We start from the raw sequence: 16,389 nt of genomic DNA, 5'->3' as shown, positions 1-16,389 counted from the left end.
ATAAGGATAAAATATGTTTCTGCTTAAAACGGATTGCTCTCCTTCTTTCCTCAAGATGTGGACTGTATTAATATATATGTGGATAACATGTTGATTTTGTTTTGTATTATGATTATTTCTTTAAATACCTGTTTATTTAATTGTATGCAATGTTATAAATTTAATAAATAATAATAAAAACAAAAAGAAACAAAAACTGATGTAGCGGACTCTCCATTTCCTCTATGCAGTACAGTGGGCGGGACTCTGGACTGATCCGTGGTACTACAGGAACGAAAATTATCAGGTAAGAACCAATTTTCTTTTCCCTGTACGTACCCGGATCAGTCCAGACTCCTGGGATGTACCAGAACTCTACTTACCTGGGATGGGAACCGGAGAGGCCCGCTCTGAGCACTTCTCCAAAATTAGCCACCCCCGAACATCAAGCCTGTAGTGCCTCGCAAAGGTATGCAAGGATTTTCATGTAACTGCTCTGCAAATTTCCTGCGGAGAAATCTGATGACATTCAGCCCAGGAAGCCGCCTGAGAACGTGTCGAATGCGCCCGAAGCCCCACTGGCATGGGTCTACCACGGAGCAAATAAGCGGAATTTATCGCTTCTTTCAGCCACCAGGCTATCGTAGTCTTAGATGCCATATTACCTCACTTAGGACCACTCCAGAGCACAAAGAGGTGATCCGAGACCTGAAAATAGTTGGTAACTTCGAGATAACATAGCAGGGCCCTACGAACGTCCAACTTCTGCAAATCCCTAGAAAGAGGATCCAATCTGTCCAGATTGGAAAAGGACGGAAGTTCCAAAGATTGATTCAAATGAAAAGAGGAAACCACCTTTGGCAGAAAGGAAGGAAGGAAGGAAGGAACAGTCCGCAAGGAGACACCCGAACCTGAGATCCGCAAGAAGGGTTCCTTGCATGACAATGCCTGAAGCTCGGAAACCCTACAAGCAGAGGAAATTGCCACCAAAAACACCAACTTCAATGTAAGGTCCTTCAGTGCTGCTCTTTTTAAGGGCTCAAAGGGCGGTGCACACAAAGCCGTAAGTACTAAGTTTAAATTCCAGGAGGGGCATGGGGAACTCACTGGAGGACGCAGATGCCTTGCACCCCAAGGAAGCGAGAAACATCCGGATGCGCAGCCAGTGCTACTCCATCAATGGTACCACGCAAAGAACCAAGAGCTGCCACCTGCACCCGCAAGGAACTACAGGACAAAATCTTAGCTAATCCCGCCTGAAGGAAACACAAGACATCGGACACAGAAGCCTGGGTGGGAAGAATCCTCCGAGCCACCCACCACAACTCAAAGACCTTCTAGACACGAACATAAGACAGGGAAGTTGAAGTTTTACGCAATCTCAAGAGAGAGTGACCACCGCATCGGAGTAGCCTTTGCCCTTCAGACACTGCCTCTCAAAAGCCAAGCCGCTAGACAGAAGCGATCGACCTGGTCGAAACAGACGGATCCCTGATGGAGTAGGTTCGGAAGATGGGAAACCGCAGGGGACCTTCCACCGCCAGATTGACCAAATCCGCAAACCATGGCCACCACGGCCACTCGGGAGCCACCAAGATCACGTCTGCCGGGTGACTCTCTATGTGCCTGAGTACTTTGCCTATGAGAGGCCAAGGAGGAAATTCGTAAAGCAGAATCGTCGTTGACCAGGAAAGTACTAGGGCATCTACTCCTTCCGCTCCTGCGGTGAGCAAAGAAGCGCGGAGCCTTGGAATTCTTGAACGTCGCCATCAGATCCATGTAAGGAGTGCCCATCTGTCGCATATGAGTTGAAAAGCTCTGTCCACCAGCTCCCACTCACCTGGATCGAGTCGATGCAGACTTAGAAAATCCGCGTGAATGTTGTCGACCCCAGCTATGTGGGACGCTGCTATGCTGAGGAGGTTCTGCTCTGCCCAGTCGATTAACAGATGAGCTTCCTCCGCCACCAGCTGGCTCTTGGTTCCGCCTTGACGACTGATGTAAGCCATTGTGATTGCATTGTCGGACAGAACCCTGACCCAACTTCCCCTTGAGAAGTGGAAGGAATGCCTGCAACGCCAGCCGTACCGCTCTGGTCTCCAAACGATTGATGGACCACCGGGACTCTTCTTGAGACCCTGTCCCTACACCGATTGTCGCAGGCAAACTGCACCCCAGCCGGAGAGGCTGGCATCTGTGGTCACCACCGTCCAATCCAGGTCCACCAAGGGAACTCCCCTGCTCAAATGGTCCGCGAGCACGCTGACTTCCACGGCATGTCGGGCTGAAGAGAGGATAGTAAAAAATCTGTTTGTTTGGGTTTTTTTTAATCGCCGCAAGCGGGAGAAAAATCAAAATAAGCACCGCAGAAGGGAAGGGAGAGCAGAGACAAAACAAAAAAGATCTTATTTTATTTTTTTTTACTTGCCTGGTACAGCTAAGGTCATGCTGCTGGTTCTCCTGGGGTGAGTGAGCCGGGCTCCCCGGTGTCAACCCTGAAGCTGCCATGTACTGGCTATCGGGTCCTCGAGCACAGCCGCAGATGCCTCACGAACCGGGGGGGGGGGGGGGGGGGGGGGGGGGGGGGGGGGGGGGAGGATGGTCACTCAGGATCTAGCAACCCACTGGGAGGCTGAGATCTTCTGTTATCTTTTTTTTAATGAGATAATCCCCTCAAATTGAAATTAAACTAAATCCAAATTTAGTCACCTGAAACTAACTGACCAACAATCAATCACACTAAGCAATACAGCCTGTGATATGAGCACTCCTACCCTCTGCTGGAGACAGAGTAATATTGTCAGGCTGTGGGTGGCACCTAGGTATATAAGGCAGAGTCTGTCGAAACTTTCTCTGTCTCCATCTGCTGGTAGGGAGGCAAAACTCAGGAGTCTGGACTGATCCGGGTACATTCTGGGAAAACAGATTACAATCGAGTATTGTGGTTATTTCCCTGTCCCAGGAGAGCTTACAGTCTGAGTTTGTATCTGAGGCAATGGAGGGTGAAGTGACTTGACAAAGGTCACATGGATTCACATCACGCCTTCTTGGCCACCCTTCAGATTCCCTTTTTGGTTGAACTCCTCCCTCCTCACCTTCATTACAAGGCTTTCCTCATTTCTTTCCCATCCCTTCCAGTTTCTCTCAGCCTGTCCCCATTTGTGTGCCCTGGTGAAAGTTTTTTAGGTTTTTTTAGATTTCAATGAAAGGTTTTCCAGAAGTGCAGAAGGGTGAGGGGAGCGCGGTGAAGAAACATAGACATATAGAGGATACAACAGACATGACCAGAGAGTAGGATTAAATGGTTTGCTTTCACAGTGAAAAAAGGTAAACAGTGAACTGACTCAGGGAGCTGTACTTGGACTGGTGCTTTTTAATATATTTATAAATGATCTGGAATGGGGTATGATCAAATTTACAGATAACACAAAATATTCAGCGTAGTTAAATCTCAAACAGATTGTGATAAATTGCAGGAGGACCTCGTGAGGCTGGAAGATTGGGTGTCCACATTAAATTTCATCTGCCATATGGCCAAGTGCAAGGTGATACATATGGGGAAAAATAACCCATGCCGTAGTATCATGATGTTAGGTTCCATATTACATGTCACCACCCAGGAAAGATTTGGATGTCAAAATTTATATTATATTGAAATTTCAGCTCAGTGTGCTGTGCAATGAAAAAAAGCAAACAGAATGCCAGGAATTATTAGGAAGGGAATGGCAAATAGAGCAGAGGATGTCATAATGCCTCTGTATTGCTCAAGACCGCAACTTGAATGCTGTGTGCAATTCTGTTCACCGCATCACAAAAAAAAAAAAAAAAAAAAGATATAGTTGCCCTCGAGAAAATACAGAGGAGGGTGACCAAAATGATAAAGGGCATGGAACGGCTCCCCTATGAAGAAAGGCTTAAGAGTTTAGGGCTATTCAGTTTGGAGAAGAGATAACTGAGGGGGGATATGATAGAGGTCTACAAAATCATAAAAGGCCTTGAACCCGTAAATGTGAAACTTATTTACTCTTTCGGATAATGCAAGAACTAGGAGGCATGCCATGAAGTTAGCAAGTATCACATTTAAAACAAATCGGAGAAAATTCTTTTTCCATCAATGCACAATTAAGCTTTGGAATTTGTTGTCAGAGGATGTGGTTAAAGCAGCTCGTGTAGTTGGGTTTAAAAAAAAAAAGGGTGGATATGATCCTAGAGGAGAAGTCCATGAACTGTTATTAATCAATAGGGAACAGCTAGTGATTTCTGCTGGCACTAGTAGAATGGGATTTATTTAGTGCTTGGGAGTTACTTGCCAGGTAATTATGACTTGGATTGGCCACTGTTGGACACAGGATGCTGGGCTTGATGGACCCTTGTTCTTATGACCAGACACAAATACGCACAGCGCCACACATGTTTTTCACCTCTTGCCATACCTTTGCTTCATAACCACTGATGGACTCCATCTTCTCTGACCGCCAGCCCCAGATCCCAGACTTATTCCTGAGAATGGCAAAAGAATTTTTTTTTTTTTAAAAACATGAGCAGAAGGAGGAATTTTTACCTGTTCATGACCTTTCTATGAGTCTTGCTACACCAGTCCAGACCGGTCCACCAGTGGGTTGTGTCCCCCTTCCAGCAGATCGAGGCAGAGCACACTGAATTCTGCGACAACACTGCCCAGTACTTACCTGTGGTGCAGCCCAGAGAAATCCAGAATTCCCTTCACAAAGCACTTATAGGAACCCAAATTATAAGAACACTCAAACTTCCAACATCATACGAGAGATATCCTCTCACCTTGGAACCTTCCCTTGCGAATAATGGAAGAACAAGAAACAGAGGATAGAAAGGAGACTCACTCCCGGCCGAACAAAGGCAACTGGGACCAAGGTTAGAAAGAGGTCCCGGTTCTGGAGCCAGGAGACCACTGCAGAGGCTCAAATTCCCACAGGAGGAGAAGGCAAGATGGCAGCCATTTCTGGCAAAAGCAGCTCACTAGCAGTCTCCACAGGATCGGGCACCTGGCTGCAAATCAGGCGCAGACGACTTCACTGCCTCCACAGGAGCTGCTGCCGCCTCTCCCACCGATTTAAGGCATTCTCCCAGAACCTCCCCCGCCCGTAATACTCACACACACAAAGCACAAAGGGCTCAAAGCCTAGGCCGAGCGCGGGTGGCCACATGTGCCACAGAGGCGGCCACGATCCAAACACTCCATCGCAATAAAACGTGGCAAAGGGGAAGCAGCCAAAAAACCCGTCCCCAGTAAGCACTTAGGCCATGTGGTCGTTAAAGCCTGTCTTATTGCCAAAATTAATCCAGGCCCTGCCATGAAAAACCATACTGAATGCTCCGGTCACTGAATGGCCCTCTCCTTGGGTTTTAATTTATTTATTTGTTTGGCATACAGCCTACAGGCAGCACAGAGAGGAGGGGGGAGAGGAAACTCACTTAAGGCAAAAGCAAGGCTGCAGAAGCTCTCTCTGAATCCTTCTATGCCACTCTTACTTTTTTTTTTTTTTCTAAAGCTTCATTCCCCACTCACCCAACCTGGGCTCAGCAGAGGCCCCTCTGGGACTGGGAACCCCTCCAGCAGGCTCGCTCTGCTGGAAAATCCAGATTGCACCAGTGCTTTGCCAACAAAAACCCTGCTGCACCACTAGAAGTCCTGCCGTCTGCGGGAGGCAGAGAATACTGGATTTCTCTGGGCTGCACTACCAATAAGTACTGGCAATGATGTCACAGAATTCATCTGCTGGAAGGGGGGGACACAACCCACTGGTATAGACTGACTTAGGCTGCTGTAACAGGACGAAATGGAAGAGCATCATACGCACACAGAAATGCTCTTACTCAGAGCTTGACACACACAGAGAAACCTTTGCACAGAGCCAGAAACCACCCTCCCACCCATAAAGATTCTCCTATAGAGCCTGACGCACACACAAAAGAGATCATCACGCCGTACACCCACAGCTTATGTATGCAATTAAACAAACACACAGACAGGGAGACTCTCTCCTAGAGCTTAACACCATACATGCAGGTAAGAAGCGCACATACAAAAAGGGATACCCTCATATGCACATACAGAACAAAACACACACATACAGGGAGACCCTCACCCAGAGCATAAGAACAGTCCATACCCAGGCTCTCACATACACAAGGAGGCCTTAACATAAAGCATCATACAGACCCAGGAAAACCTTCATACAGAATGTCTGCTCATTAATAACTGTTAAGTCAATCTCCACTTGCCACCTTCTGAAAGTGTCTAATGTAGAGATTGCCACCCACATGCCCCCTCCCCCACCAACATTGGAGAAATTACTTACCTGATAATTTCGTTTTCCTTAGTGCAGACAGATGGACTCAGGACCAGTGGGTTATGCTCTTCTGCTAGCAGATGGGAGACGGAGTCAGATTTCAAAGCTGGCGTCACTCTAAATAAACCCCTGCAGTAACCTCAGCTCTTCAGTATTCTCTTCGAAAAGCCATTGTGGATATATCTTTGCTTAATTAACTTGATTTCAAAACTGGAGACCGCCAGTGCTCTCAACCAATTAACGCAAACACCGGACAAACTGTGGGTGGCTTGAACTAGGGTAGGCAATGGCTTACCTGTATTTACTTAATCTCAAGGTTCGCTTTCCGAGGTCCTCCTTCTCTGGGGGCAGCCGTGGGCGGGATGCCGAGTCCATTTGTCTACACTAAGGAAAACAAAACTATCAGGTAAGTAATTTCTCCATTTCCTAGCCTGTAGCCAGATGGACTCAGGACCAATGGGATGTACAAAAGCTACTCCCGGAAGAAGCAGGAGGCTGCCCGTGGCCCACTTAGTACTGTCCTTGTGAAGGCTGCTTCTTCTTGGGCCTGAACATCCAGGCGGTAGAACCTGGAGAAAAAGTGTGTAAGGAGGACCAAGTTGCAGCCCGACAGATCTCAGCGGGCGACAGCAGCTTGGTTTCTACCCAAGATACTGCCTGGGCCCTAGTAGAATGAGCCTTAACCTGCAGGGGTAAGGGCTTTCCTGCTTCTATGTAGGCTGCCTTGATTACTTCCTTGATACAGCAAGCTATGGTCACCCGCGAGGCCGCTTCTCCTTGATTCTTCCCACTGTGGAGAACGAACAAGTGATCCGTTTTGTGCACCGGTTCCAATCTTTCCAGGTATCGCACCAGGAGTCTGCCAATATTTGGATGACTAAGAAGGCGTGAGTCTTCAGAGTCCTTATGTTCATCTGGAAATGGTAGGGAGATGGCTTGGTTCAAATGAAACTCGGAAACCACTTTCGGTAGGAAGGAGGGGATGGTGCGCAGCTGTATCGTTCTAGGAGTGAATCTAAGGAACGGTTCTCGACAGGATAGTGCCTGGAGTTCGGAGATGCGACGAGCTGAACATATTGCCACCAGGAATACCATCTTCAGTGTTAAGAGGTGTAGTGACAGACCGCGCACTGGTCTGAAGGAAGCCCCCGCTAGGAAGTCTAATACCAGAATGAGGTTCCATAGGGGCACCAGCCACTTTAGGGGTGGCTGACGTTGCTTAACCCTTTAGGAAACAGGCCAAGCCAGGATGAGCTGATAGACTGATTCCATTCACTTCGGCTGTGAAGCAGGAGAGGGCTGCTACTTGGGACCTTGAGGGAGTTGAGTGACAACCCCTTCTTCATACCGTCCTGTAGAAACTCCAGAATCATGGGGATCTTGGCGGTCCGCGGGAATATCCCGCGGTCCTCATACCAGGCTTCGAATATTCTCCAGATCCGTATGTATGCCAGAAATGTTGAGAACTTGCGCGCATGGAGCAGGGTGTCAATCACAGCCTTCGAGTAACCGGGCTTCTTCAGGCAAGTCCTCTCAAGGGCCAGACCGTAAGAGAGAATAGAGGTGGATCTTCGTGAAGAATCAGGCCCTGCTGGAGAAGATCCCTATGTGGAGCACAGAGGGCTCCCCACCAGGAGTCTTTGCATGTCTGCGTACCATGGACGTCTTGGCCAATCCGGGGCCGCTATTAGAACTAGTCCTCTGTGGTGTTCTATCTTGCCCAGTAGTGGCCATGGGGGAGGAAGGTGTACAGTAAGTCTTCCTCTGGCCAGGTCTGGATGAGAGCGTCAATCCCTTGGGAGTGTGGCTCTCGTCTGCGGCTGAAGAACCTGGGGATTTGGGCACCGAGAGAGGTGGCCAGTAGGTCCATGGCTGGGAGGCCCCAGCGATTTACTATCAGTTGGAAGGCTGTGGTCGACAGCGTCCATTCCCCCGGGTCCAGGCTCTCTGCTGAGGAAGTCTGCTGAGACGTTGTCTTTTCCTGCGATGTGGGAGGCCAAGATCCCTTGTAGGTTTACCTCCACCCATGCCATGAGAGGATCTATCGCCAGAGACACCTGCTGCCTCCTGGTTCCTCCCTGGCGGTTGATGTAGGCAACTGTTGTAGCATTGTCAGACATTACTCGAATCGCTTTGCCTCGGAGTCTGTGGCTGAATCGCAGGCAAGCTTGTCTGACTGCTCAAGCTTCCAGGTGGTTTATGTTCCATCCCACCTCTTCCCTGCTCCATTGTCCCTGGGCCGTCAGTTCCTGATAATGGGCTCCCGCACCCTCATATGCTCACATCCATGGTGAGCAGGATTCAGTTCAGTAGGGATAGGCTTACTCCTCTGCTTAGATGGACTTCCTGTAGCCACCATTGAAGCTGAGCACGTACCTCTGCTGGTAGTTGGAGAAAAATTTAGTCCTGGGACAGTGGGTTCCAGCATGACAGTAAGGAGCACTGGAGTGGTCGCATGTGAGCCCTTGCCCACGGAATAACTTCCAGAGTTGATGCCATGAGCCCGAGGACTTGAAGATAGTCCCATACCTTGGGACATGCATTGGTCATCAATCATCATAATTATTCCATCAGCTTCCTTCTCCTCGGGGGAGGGAGGAAGACTTTGTTCTGTTTGGTGTCGAAACAGGCCCCCAGGTACTCCAGAGACAGAGGGCTGCAGACTACTCTTGACTGTGTTCACGACCCAACCAAGTTCCTGAGGTAGGTTCTTGACTCTGCTGGTCACCTGCCAGCTCTCTTCTGGAGACTTTGCCCTGATCAGCCAGTCGTCCAAGTAAGGGTGTACCAAGATCCCTTCCTTCATTAGTGCTGCCGCCACAACCACCATTATTTTGGAGAATGTTCTGGGGGCGGTTGTTAGGCCGAAGGGTAGTGCTCGGAACTGGAAATGGTAACCTAGTATCGCAAAGCGTAGAAACACTGGTGCTCTTGATGGACTGGAATGTGAAGGTAGGCTTCGGAGAGGTCCAGGGAGGTCAGGAACTCCCCTGGTTGTACTGCCATTATTACGGAGTAGAGTGTTTCCATGCAGAAGTGTAGTACCCGCAGATGACGGCTGACGTTCTTGAGGTCCAAGATGGGTCGGAATGATCGTTATTTCTTGGGAACGATAAAACAGATGGAATAACGCCCTGTAACTTTCTGGGTAGTCTTGCCAGAGTGGATTCCACTGCCAGTCTCTTGGTGTGGGAGTGGCAGGGTGATATCATGAATTTGTCCAGAGGGATGCTGCGAAAATCCAGACAGTAACCTTCTCGAATGATATTTATTATGATATTTAGTACCCATTTGTCCAATCACATCATTGGTAGAAGAGGGAAAGCCGACCCCCTATTTCCTCTTCCTGTGGATGGGTCGGCCCATTCTCATTGGGAAGCACGGTTCGAAACTGCCCCTAGGTCTGTTCCTCCCTTGGTTTGTCGGTTCTGAAAGGGCTGGGACTTTCCGGAGGGGCGAGGTACCTGGAATGATGAGTTCCTGTAGGGTTGAAAACGTTGGGAGCCTTTGCCCCTAGTTCTTCTGGGGGAGGGGCATTGGGATCTTTTACTCCTGTCTTCCGGTAGCCAAGGCACCAGGGATTCGCCCCACTTGCTGGCTAACTTCTCTAATTCGCTTCCGAATAGGAGAGATCCCTTAAAGGGTGTTCTTTTGAGAATCGCCTTAGAAGTCGCGTCTGCCGACCAGTTCTGCAACCATAACTGCCTTCTGGCCGCCACTACCGAGGCTACTCCTCTGGCTGAGGTACGCACCAGGTCTGAGCTTGCGTCCATCAGGAAGACTGCTGCAGGTTCTATCGTTTCACCAGCATACGTTCCAGAATTATCTGCCTCTCTAGATAGGAGCAAGCAGGAACGTGCCACCAGCACGCAGCAGGAAGCTATCTGCAGTGTCATAGCTGTTGCATCGAATGCTTGCTTAAGGATGGATTCTAATCGCCTGAGTATCCTTCAGTGCCGCCCCTCCCTCCACGGGAATGGTTTTTCGCTTTGAGATGGCGCAGAATATGGCATCCACTTTTGGAATATGCAGGCATTCCTTGGTCGCTGGTTCCAGAGGGTACAAGGCTTCCAAGGCTCGACCTCCTTTAAAGCTTGCCTCCGGGGCATCCCACTCCAGGTCAATCAGTTCCTGGATAGCTTCCATCGTTGGGAAATAGCATGAGGCCTTACGAAGGGACACCACAATGGAGTTCTTCTTTGGTTCTGCCATAGAGTCCGTGCCTGGGATCCTCGAGAGTCTTCAGGGTCTGTGAAATAAGGGCTGGCAATTCATCCCTGTGGAAGAAACGAAGCATTGTTCTGTATGGTTCCAGGCCTGGAGGGATTTCCCCTTCCTCCAGTGAGGCACCATCATCGTCTGAGGTGTCCGGGTCCCTGTCAGTAAAATTCTTGGTGAGGCAAGGCATGTCTCGAGGCACCAAGCAGGACCAGGAGGGTCAGGTGCTGGGATTGGACCTGGGTCGCAGCTGGGGCTGATTGCGCCTGAATGAAGGCTTGCAGTCCCTGGAAAACTTCTAACCAGGATAAGGCCCCTGGGTCCATGTTAGCCCCAGGGGGGGAGTTGGAGCAGGAGCCCCTGAAATGCCCTCTTGTGGCGATGCCATTTCGGAGTTACATAGGTCCGGGATACTATCGTATGTAGTAGTCCTGGACCATCCTCAGACTGTGAGGGGCCAGGCTTCGGTACCCGTTGGGCTTCTTTGCTATGATGGCACAGACAGGATGTGCAGCTCTAATGTGACAGGCTGTGCAAAGAGAATGCCATCTGAGCTTCTTGGATGCCGGTGCCATTGCCTCTGATATAGACGCACAGGTAATGCGTTTCAATATGCGCGCAGTTATGCACTCGAGCACTGTGCGCGTGTGTAGTTTTGAGCGCTGTTGTGTGTGGAGTTACGTGCGCCACTATATTGGATGCGCACAAGTTGGGCGCATCGGCCATCTGGCCTGCCCCGCGCATACAGCCGGTCGAGAAGGGAAGATGGTGCCGATGCACCCCGCGCGTAAGATGGCGCCCCCGAGGGTCTCCATGTGTCTAGACCCCTGCACCGGATCGGGGCCTAGGTCAACCAAAGCTGCTCAACACAATCGGTGCTCCCTTTTTGCCTCGCCGGAAGAAAGACTGAATCGGTACGGCAATCTGAGCTCTGGAGACCTTAATTTAAGATTTTCTGCTTACCTGGTCTCGGCGCTTACTGACCGCGTGCTGGGACGCTCTCCAGCTGCAGGGGGAGAGAGCTTTACCTTCACCGCTGCACTCGGTTCTGCACCCGCTGCCTTTCAGCCACTCTGGGGGCTAAGTCCATGCCAGGAATCGGCTAGCGGACCAAGGCACACCTCTGAGGGATATCAAAAATCAACTCAGGAATTCTCAACTGGGGGAGGGACCCTTAGGTATCACCGCAGGAGATCTTCTTTAAAGGTAAAAAAAAAAAAATTGTTCTTCTTTGCTGTAATTCTTAACACTATTCTAGTGTGTGGGGTAGTGTCTGCATCTGCTAGGAGACGGAGAGATACTGAAGAGCTGAGGTCACTGCAGGGGTATATCTAGGGTGACGTCAGCTTTGAAATCTGACTCCGTCTCCCATCTGCTAGCAGAAGAGCACATAACCCACTGGTCCTGAGTCCATCTGGCTACACGCTAGGAAATCTTCAATTATAAATGCTTCCTGACTTCCTCCCCAGTCACATCTGAAGAAGGGACCTGCATGTTCTCAAACGCCTCAGAAAAGGCTCGAGAACTTAGCATACAGCTGAAACGCGCAAATGGACATCCTCACACCTATACAGACTCGCGTGCCCGAGCTCCCAGTCTCCTTGTCCCTGTGCCCAGGAGCCCTCTTGGTGTTTCTCACCGTTCAAAAGCGATGTGTTTGGTGTCCAGGTGTGTGGAGACAATGGGCGAGGTCAGCCGGCTGGCCACGTGCTCCTCGGAGGGTTGCATAGCGGACAGCATCAGCTCCGGCTCGTGCAGCGCTAGGGACAGCAACTCCGTGTACACCACTTGCTTGTCGTGGTCCACCTCCATCACCACAGCACCCTCCTCTGGCAGAGAAAGCATGGCATTCCTTATAAACGCCACAGCCTGGCAGATCTCCTACCTAATCGCTGCAAGGTATAAAAAAGAGGCTCCAAGGAGGAAACCAGCAGGGTTAGCAGAGCGCTGCTGTAATAAATGCACACCTTACTGGCATCACGCCACAACTGCCAGGGAAATCAGCTTCCTCCAGAATTATGAATGACTGAATCTGGAGGAGGAAGTCTGGGGCAAAACAAGGCACTTTGGGGTTAGGGAGAGCGGTCTGACGGGAAACTGCCGGCAATTGGGGGAACTTGGTTATCTGCTGATCAGGCTGCAGGCCCTGTCCAAAGGGCAACGTTTTGGCTAAGATTGGGTAGAAGGGAGCGGAGGCTTTTTTTCAAAAAAAATCACTCAGCAGCTGGATAAGAGGCTACAATTTACGAGGAAAGGATAATATTCAAGACACAATCTAGCCAGCTCCAACCTAGCTTCTAGCTTGAAACTATCCTAAAGTTAGCAGCTAAAAACAGCTGGATATCTTAGCAGCATGCTGAAAACTGCCTCCAACAGGATCAAAAGATATTTTCAGCCAAAAGGAAAGGCAACCTAAGAGTGAGACCACATGAGGAGACAGAGTCAAGAAAAGGATACATTTAGCTCAATTCTCTACAGGGAAAACTGGCCTTCTATGTCCATCATGTTAAGGAATGAAGAATAAAATGGAAAATGCCATATTGCTTCTCTTACTGAGTCATGGTGCGACCACACCTTGAGTACTGTGTGTAGCTCTGGTTGTCCCCATCTCAAGATTGAGCCCCCAAAGTCATTCAACTTTCTGCCATAGATAGAACCCCCCTGAGACCCCTCCCTTCCCCTGACTCTTAAGACAAGGTCAGGTCGGCACCATTGTGAAAAATGGCACAGACAGGCCCAGGGCTAGAGGTCACCCTGGCCCTTTTGAGGGATCGAAGCCCAGTTGTTAAGGTTCAGTGGTTGAGGGAGGGGACACTGAACACCAATGAGTTTTCATATACCTTTGGGGGCTGGGAAGAAGGTACTATTTAGGGTGCTCGGTGTGGGGGCGTGGGAGAGGGGTCCTTGCCCATAATAATTCCATGGGAAGGGCTTCATTTTATTGATGAAAGGATGGGAGTAGGGGGGGGGGGTGGGAGGTCACATTGTTGATGACAGGGGTTAGGGGCCATCTCTGCGTGTGCCTCTAATTCTCTCTTTTAACCTTTTGGAGTGTCAGGAGCCATCTTGACTGGTGGCCCCGGGTTGAGCCGAGGATCAGCCCTGTCCCCTGCTCGACTTCCCCATTTTTCCCAGCCAATCTTTTCGTTTTGGCAGCAGCCCTTTAAAGTGATGGCGGTACCTGGAGGTTGGGGGTCGCTATCACATTAAAGAGCCGCTAGCCACGTAAAATAAATAAATAAATAAATAAATATTTGTCCCACTGTGTTTGGCTATGAAACAAAACGCCGCACCATACAGCCTCAATGTTTTTTCGGGACAGGGACCCCACTATTGCAGCAACACCCCCCTCAACAGTGGGACTCCTGCAAAAAAAGATTGCGACTGAGTGGCTCTAGGCCTAAGTGGCTTATCCGTTAAAGCGGCAGCCACTGAACACAGCCGGATATTCAGAGGCTGCTACTTAACCGGACAGGTAGCTTCAGAGTATCACCCTCTATGTAATGAAGTAGAAGGAAATCTCACTCACCAGGAATGAAAAAGGGAACAATTTTATCTGCTTTAACTTTGAACTTGAACCATTTACAAACAAATTGCAGCTTTAACGAGCCTTTTTTTTTTTAAATTGGGGATGATTGCACAGTAAAGATAAATCTAAAAAGCCATCCCAAATAGAAGACAACTCCCATATCCCACCACAATGGCAAATATCCTTTCCAGACTATGCACAATTCACCCAGCATGCACTTCTGCCTCTGACCTTCGCCCTTGAAGATATAGCTCCGCCTCCCTCGCTGCCACGTCATGTGTTCAAAGCCTAGGAGGCTGGTGTCGACACGGAGGTTCGCGCCGCGCTTCCAGACCCGGTAAACATCGCTGGGGCACATCTTAGAGACGAGAGGGACTGAAGAGAGGAAAACAAGGAGGAGAGAGAAACCGACAATGAGAGAGAGAAAGAGAGACTAGAAAGGAAGTATGACAGGCAGAGCGAAAGTGGAACAAAATAAAGTAGAAAAGAATAAAGAGAAGGAAAGGGAAACAGTGAGACAGAGAGGGAAATGTGACGGGCAGACAGATAAGGAGGAAAGCAATAAAGAGAAGGACTTTAAAACTCATCCTCATCTTTGTATCTGCCCCTTAAAGCCACACTAAGATCTTACCCCAGCTGGTGAATTCCCATTTCATTTCCACATAGAAATCAGGAGCCTGAGGGAAAGAAAGGAAAATTGGTTCTTACCTGCTAATGTTTGTTCCTGGAATACGTCCGATCAGTCCAGACAAGTGGGTTTTGCATCCCTACCAGCAGAAGAAGGCAGAGAATAAAAACTTTTCAGGCACTGCTACATAACAGAGCGTGCCACCTGAGGTCCCTCAGCATTGACCTGCACCCAAGCCAAGATGTCCAATCCAACAAACACAAACAACACTGGGCGAGCAGAGACTCAAAGTTGAGCCCCCTAAAACTAGGACCCCCGTCTCAAAACAAGGATTATAATAATTAGTAACTCTAAGGAATGACCTATGTGCAATCTTAGTAAATCTGCATATGATTACAAAGTGCCTTAGCAACATCCAGAAGCGAGGAAGTTTTTCGAAAAAAGGGATGGGTCTCTGGACTGATCTGTGGTATTCCAGGAACGAAAATTAGCAGGTAAGAACCAATTTTCCTTTCCTGTTCAAAGCTCAGATCATTCCAGACAAGTGGGATGTAACCAAGTCCTTCTATACTGGGCAGGAACTCGAAAGACCTGCAAGCAACACACTGTCCCGAAATGCAGCCTCCTCCGGTGCCCGCACATCCAGGCGGTAATGTTTGGTAAAAGTGTGAAGTGAAGACCATGTCGCCACTCGATAATTTTCCTGCAGAGAAATCAGTTGACACTTTGCCCAGGAGGTTGCCTGTGCTCTAGTGGAATGTGTCCACAACTCCTCCGGAACAGACCGATCCTTACAGATATAGGCTGAACGTGTCGCCTCCTTCCGTCATCTTACAATTGTGCTCTTGGAAGCTTTATTTCCCTTCTTTGCTTCAATGATCAGGATAAAAAGATGATCTGATTTTCGAAAGGCATTCATCACCTTAAAATACCGCAAGAGAATTTGCCGCACATCCAATAAGTAAAGCTCCCTCGCAAAAGGAGTATCTGATGACAAATGTGGAAAGGACAGTAGCTCCACCATCTGGTTGAGATGAAATGAGGAAACAACCTTGGGCAAAAAGTAAGGAACCATACATAACGATACACCATCCTCCGAAAAACGTAGGAAAGGGTCCCTACACGATAATGCTTGAAGCTCCGATATCATCCTAGCTGAGCAAATGGCCAAGAAACGGATTTAAAGGTAAGATCCTTCAAAGAAGCCCTTCTAATCAGTTCAAAGGGAGGACCACAAAGAACTCGAAGGACAAGATTAAGTTTCCAGGCTAGACATATATTCTGGACCAGAGGACGCAGATGCTTCTTTCCCTTCAGAAAATGCAAAACAACCGGATGAGACTCCAATGGTCTTTCCCTGCAACTTATCTCAAAGACACCCTAAGGCTGCCACCTGAACTCGGAGGGAATTATAGGCCAATCCCTTAGCTAACCTGCTTTGCAAAAAGGCTAAAATCTGAGGAACATCTATGTGCAATGGCTGCAGCTCGTTCTGCAAACACCACGACTCAAACAAACCCGGATATAAGCCAAAGACGTGGTAGCCTCCTTGCCTGAAGCAAAGTCACAATCACCAGCTCTGAGTATCCTTTCAAGTGAAAACATTGCCTTTCTCAAAAGCCAAGCCAAGACAAAAGGGATCCGCCTGGTCTAAAGATGGGTCCCTGCTGCAAAAACCCGTGCAGATGGGTCAAACGAGATGAACC

At 49.1% G+C, this 16,389-nt stretch overlaps 1 protein-coding gene across 1 annotated transcript in view; it reads right to left on the bottom strand.

Moving 5' to 3' along the window:
- ANKRD13D (ankyrin repeat domain 13D) overlaps positions 1-16,389 on the bottom strand; it is a 54,927-nt gene that overhangs the window by 19,370 nt on the left and 19,168 nt on the right. The window contains exons 4-7 of the mRNA XM_029574336.1: positions 14,687-14,732; positions 14,287-14,430; positions 12,166-12,355; positions 4,413-4,479 (exon numbers count right to left, since the gene is read on the bottom strand). Coding sequence (XP_029430196.1) covers positions 4,413-4,479; positions 12,166-12,355; positions 14,287-14,430; positions 14,687-14,732 — 447 coding nt within the window. The remainder of the gene's footprint in view (positions 1-4,412; positions 4,480-12,165; positions 12,356-14,286; positions 14,431-14,686; positions 14,733-16,389) is intronic.

The sequence above is a fragment of the Rhinatrema bivittatum genome, chromosome 13 (genome assembly GCF_901001135.1).
Source record: "Rhinatrema bivittatum chromosome 13, aRhiBiv1.1, whole genome shotgun sequence".
NCBI classification, from domain to species: domain Eukaryota; kingdom Metazoa; phylum Chordata; class Amphibia; order Gymnophiona; family Rhinatrematidae; genus Rhinatrema; species Rhinatrema bivittatum.
This window is presented reverse-complemented; position numbering and strand designations above follow the sequence as displayed.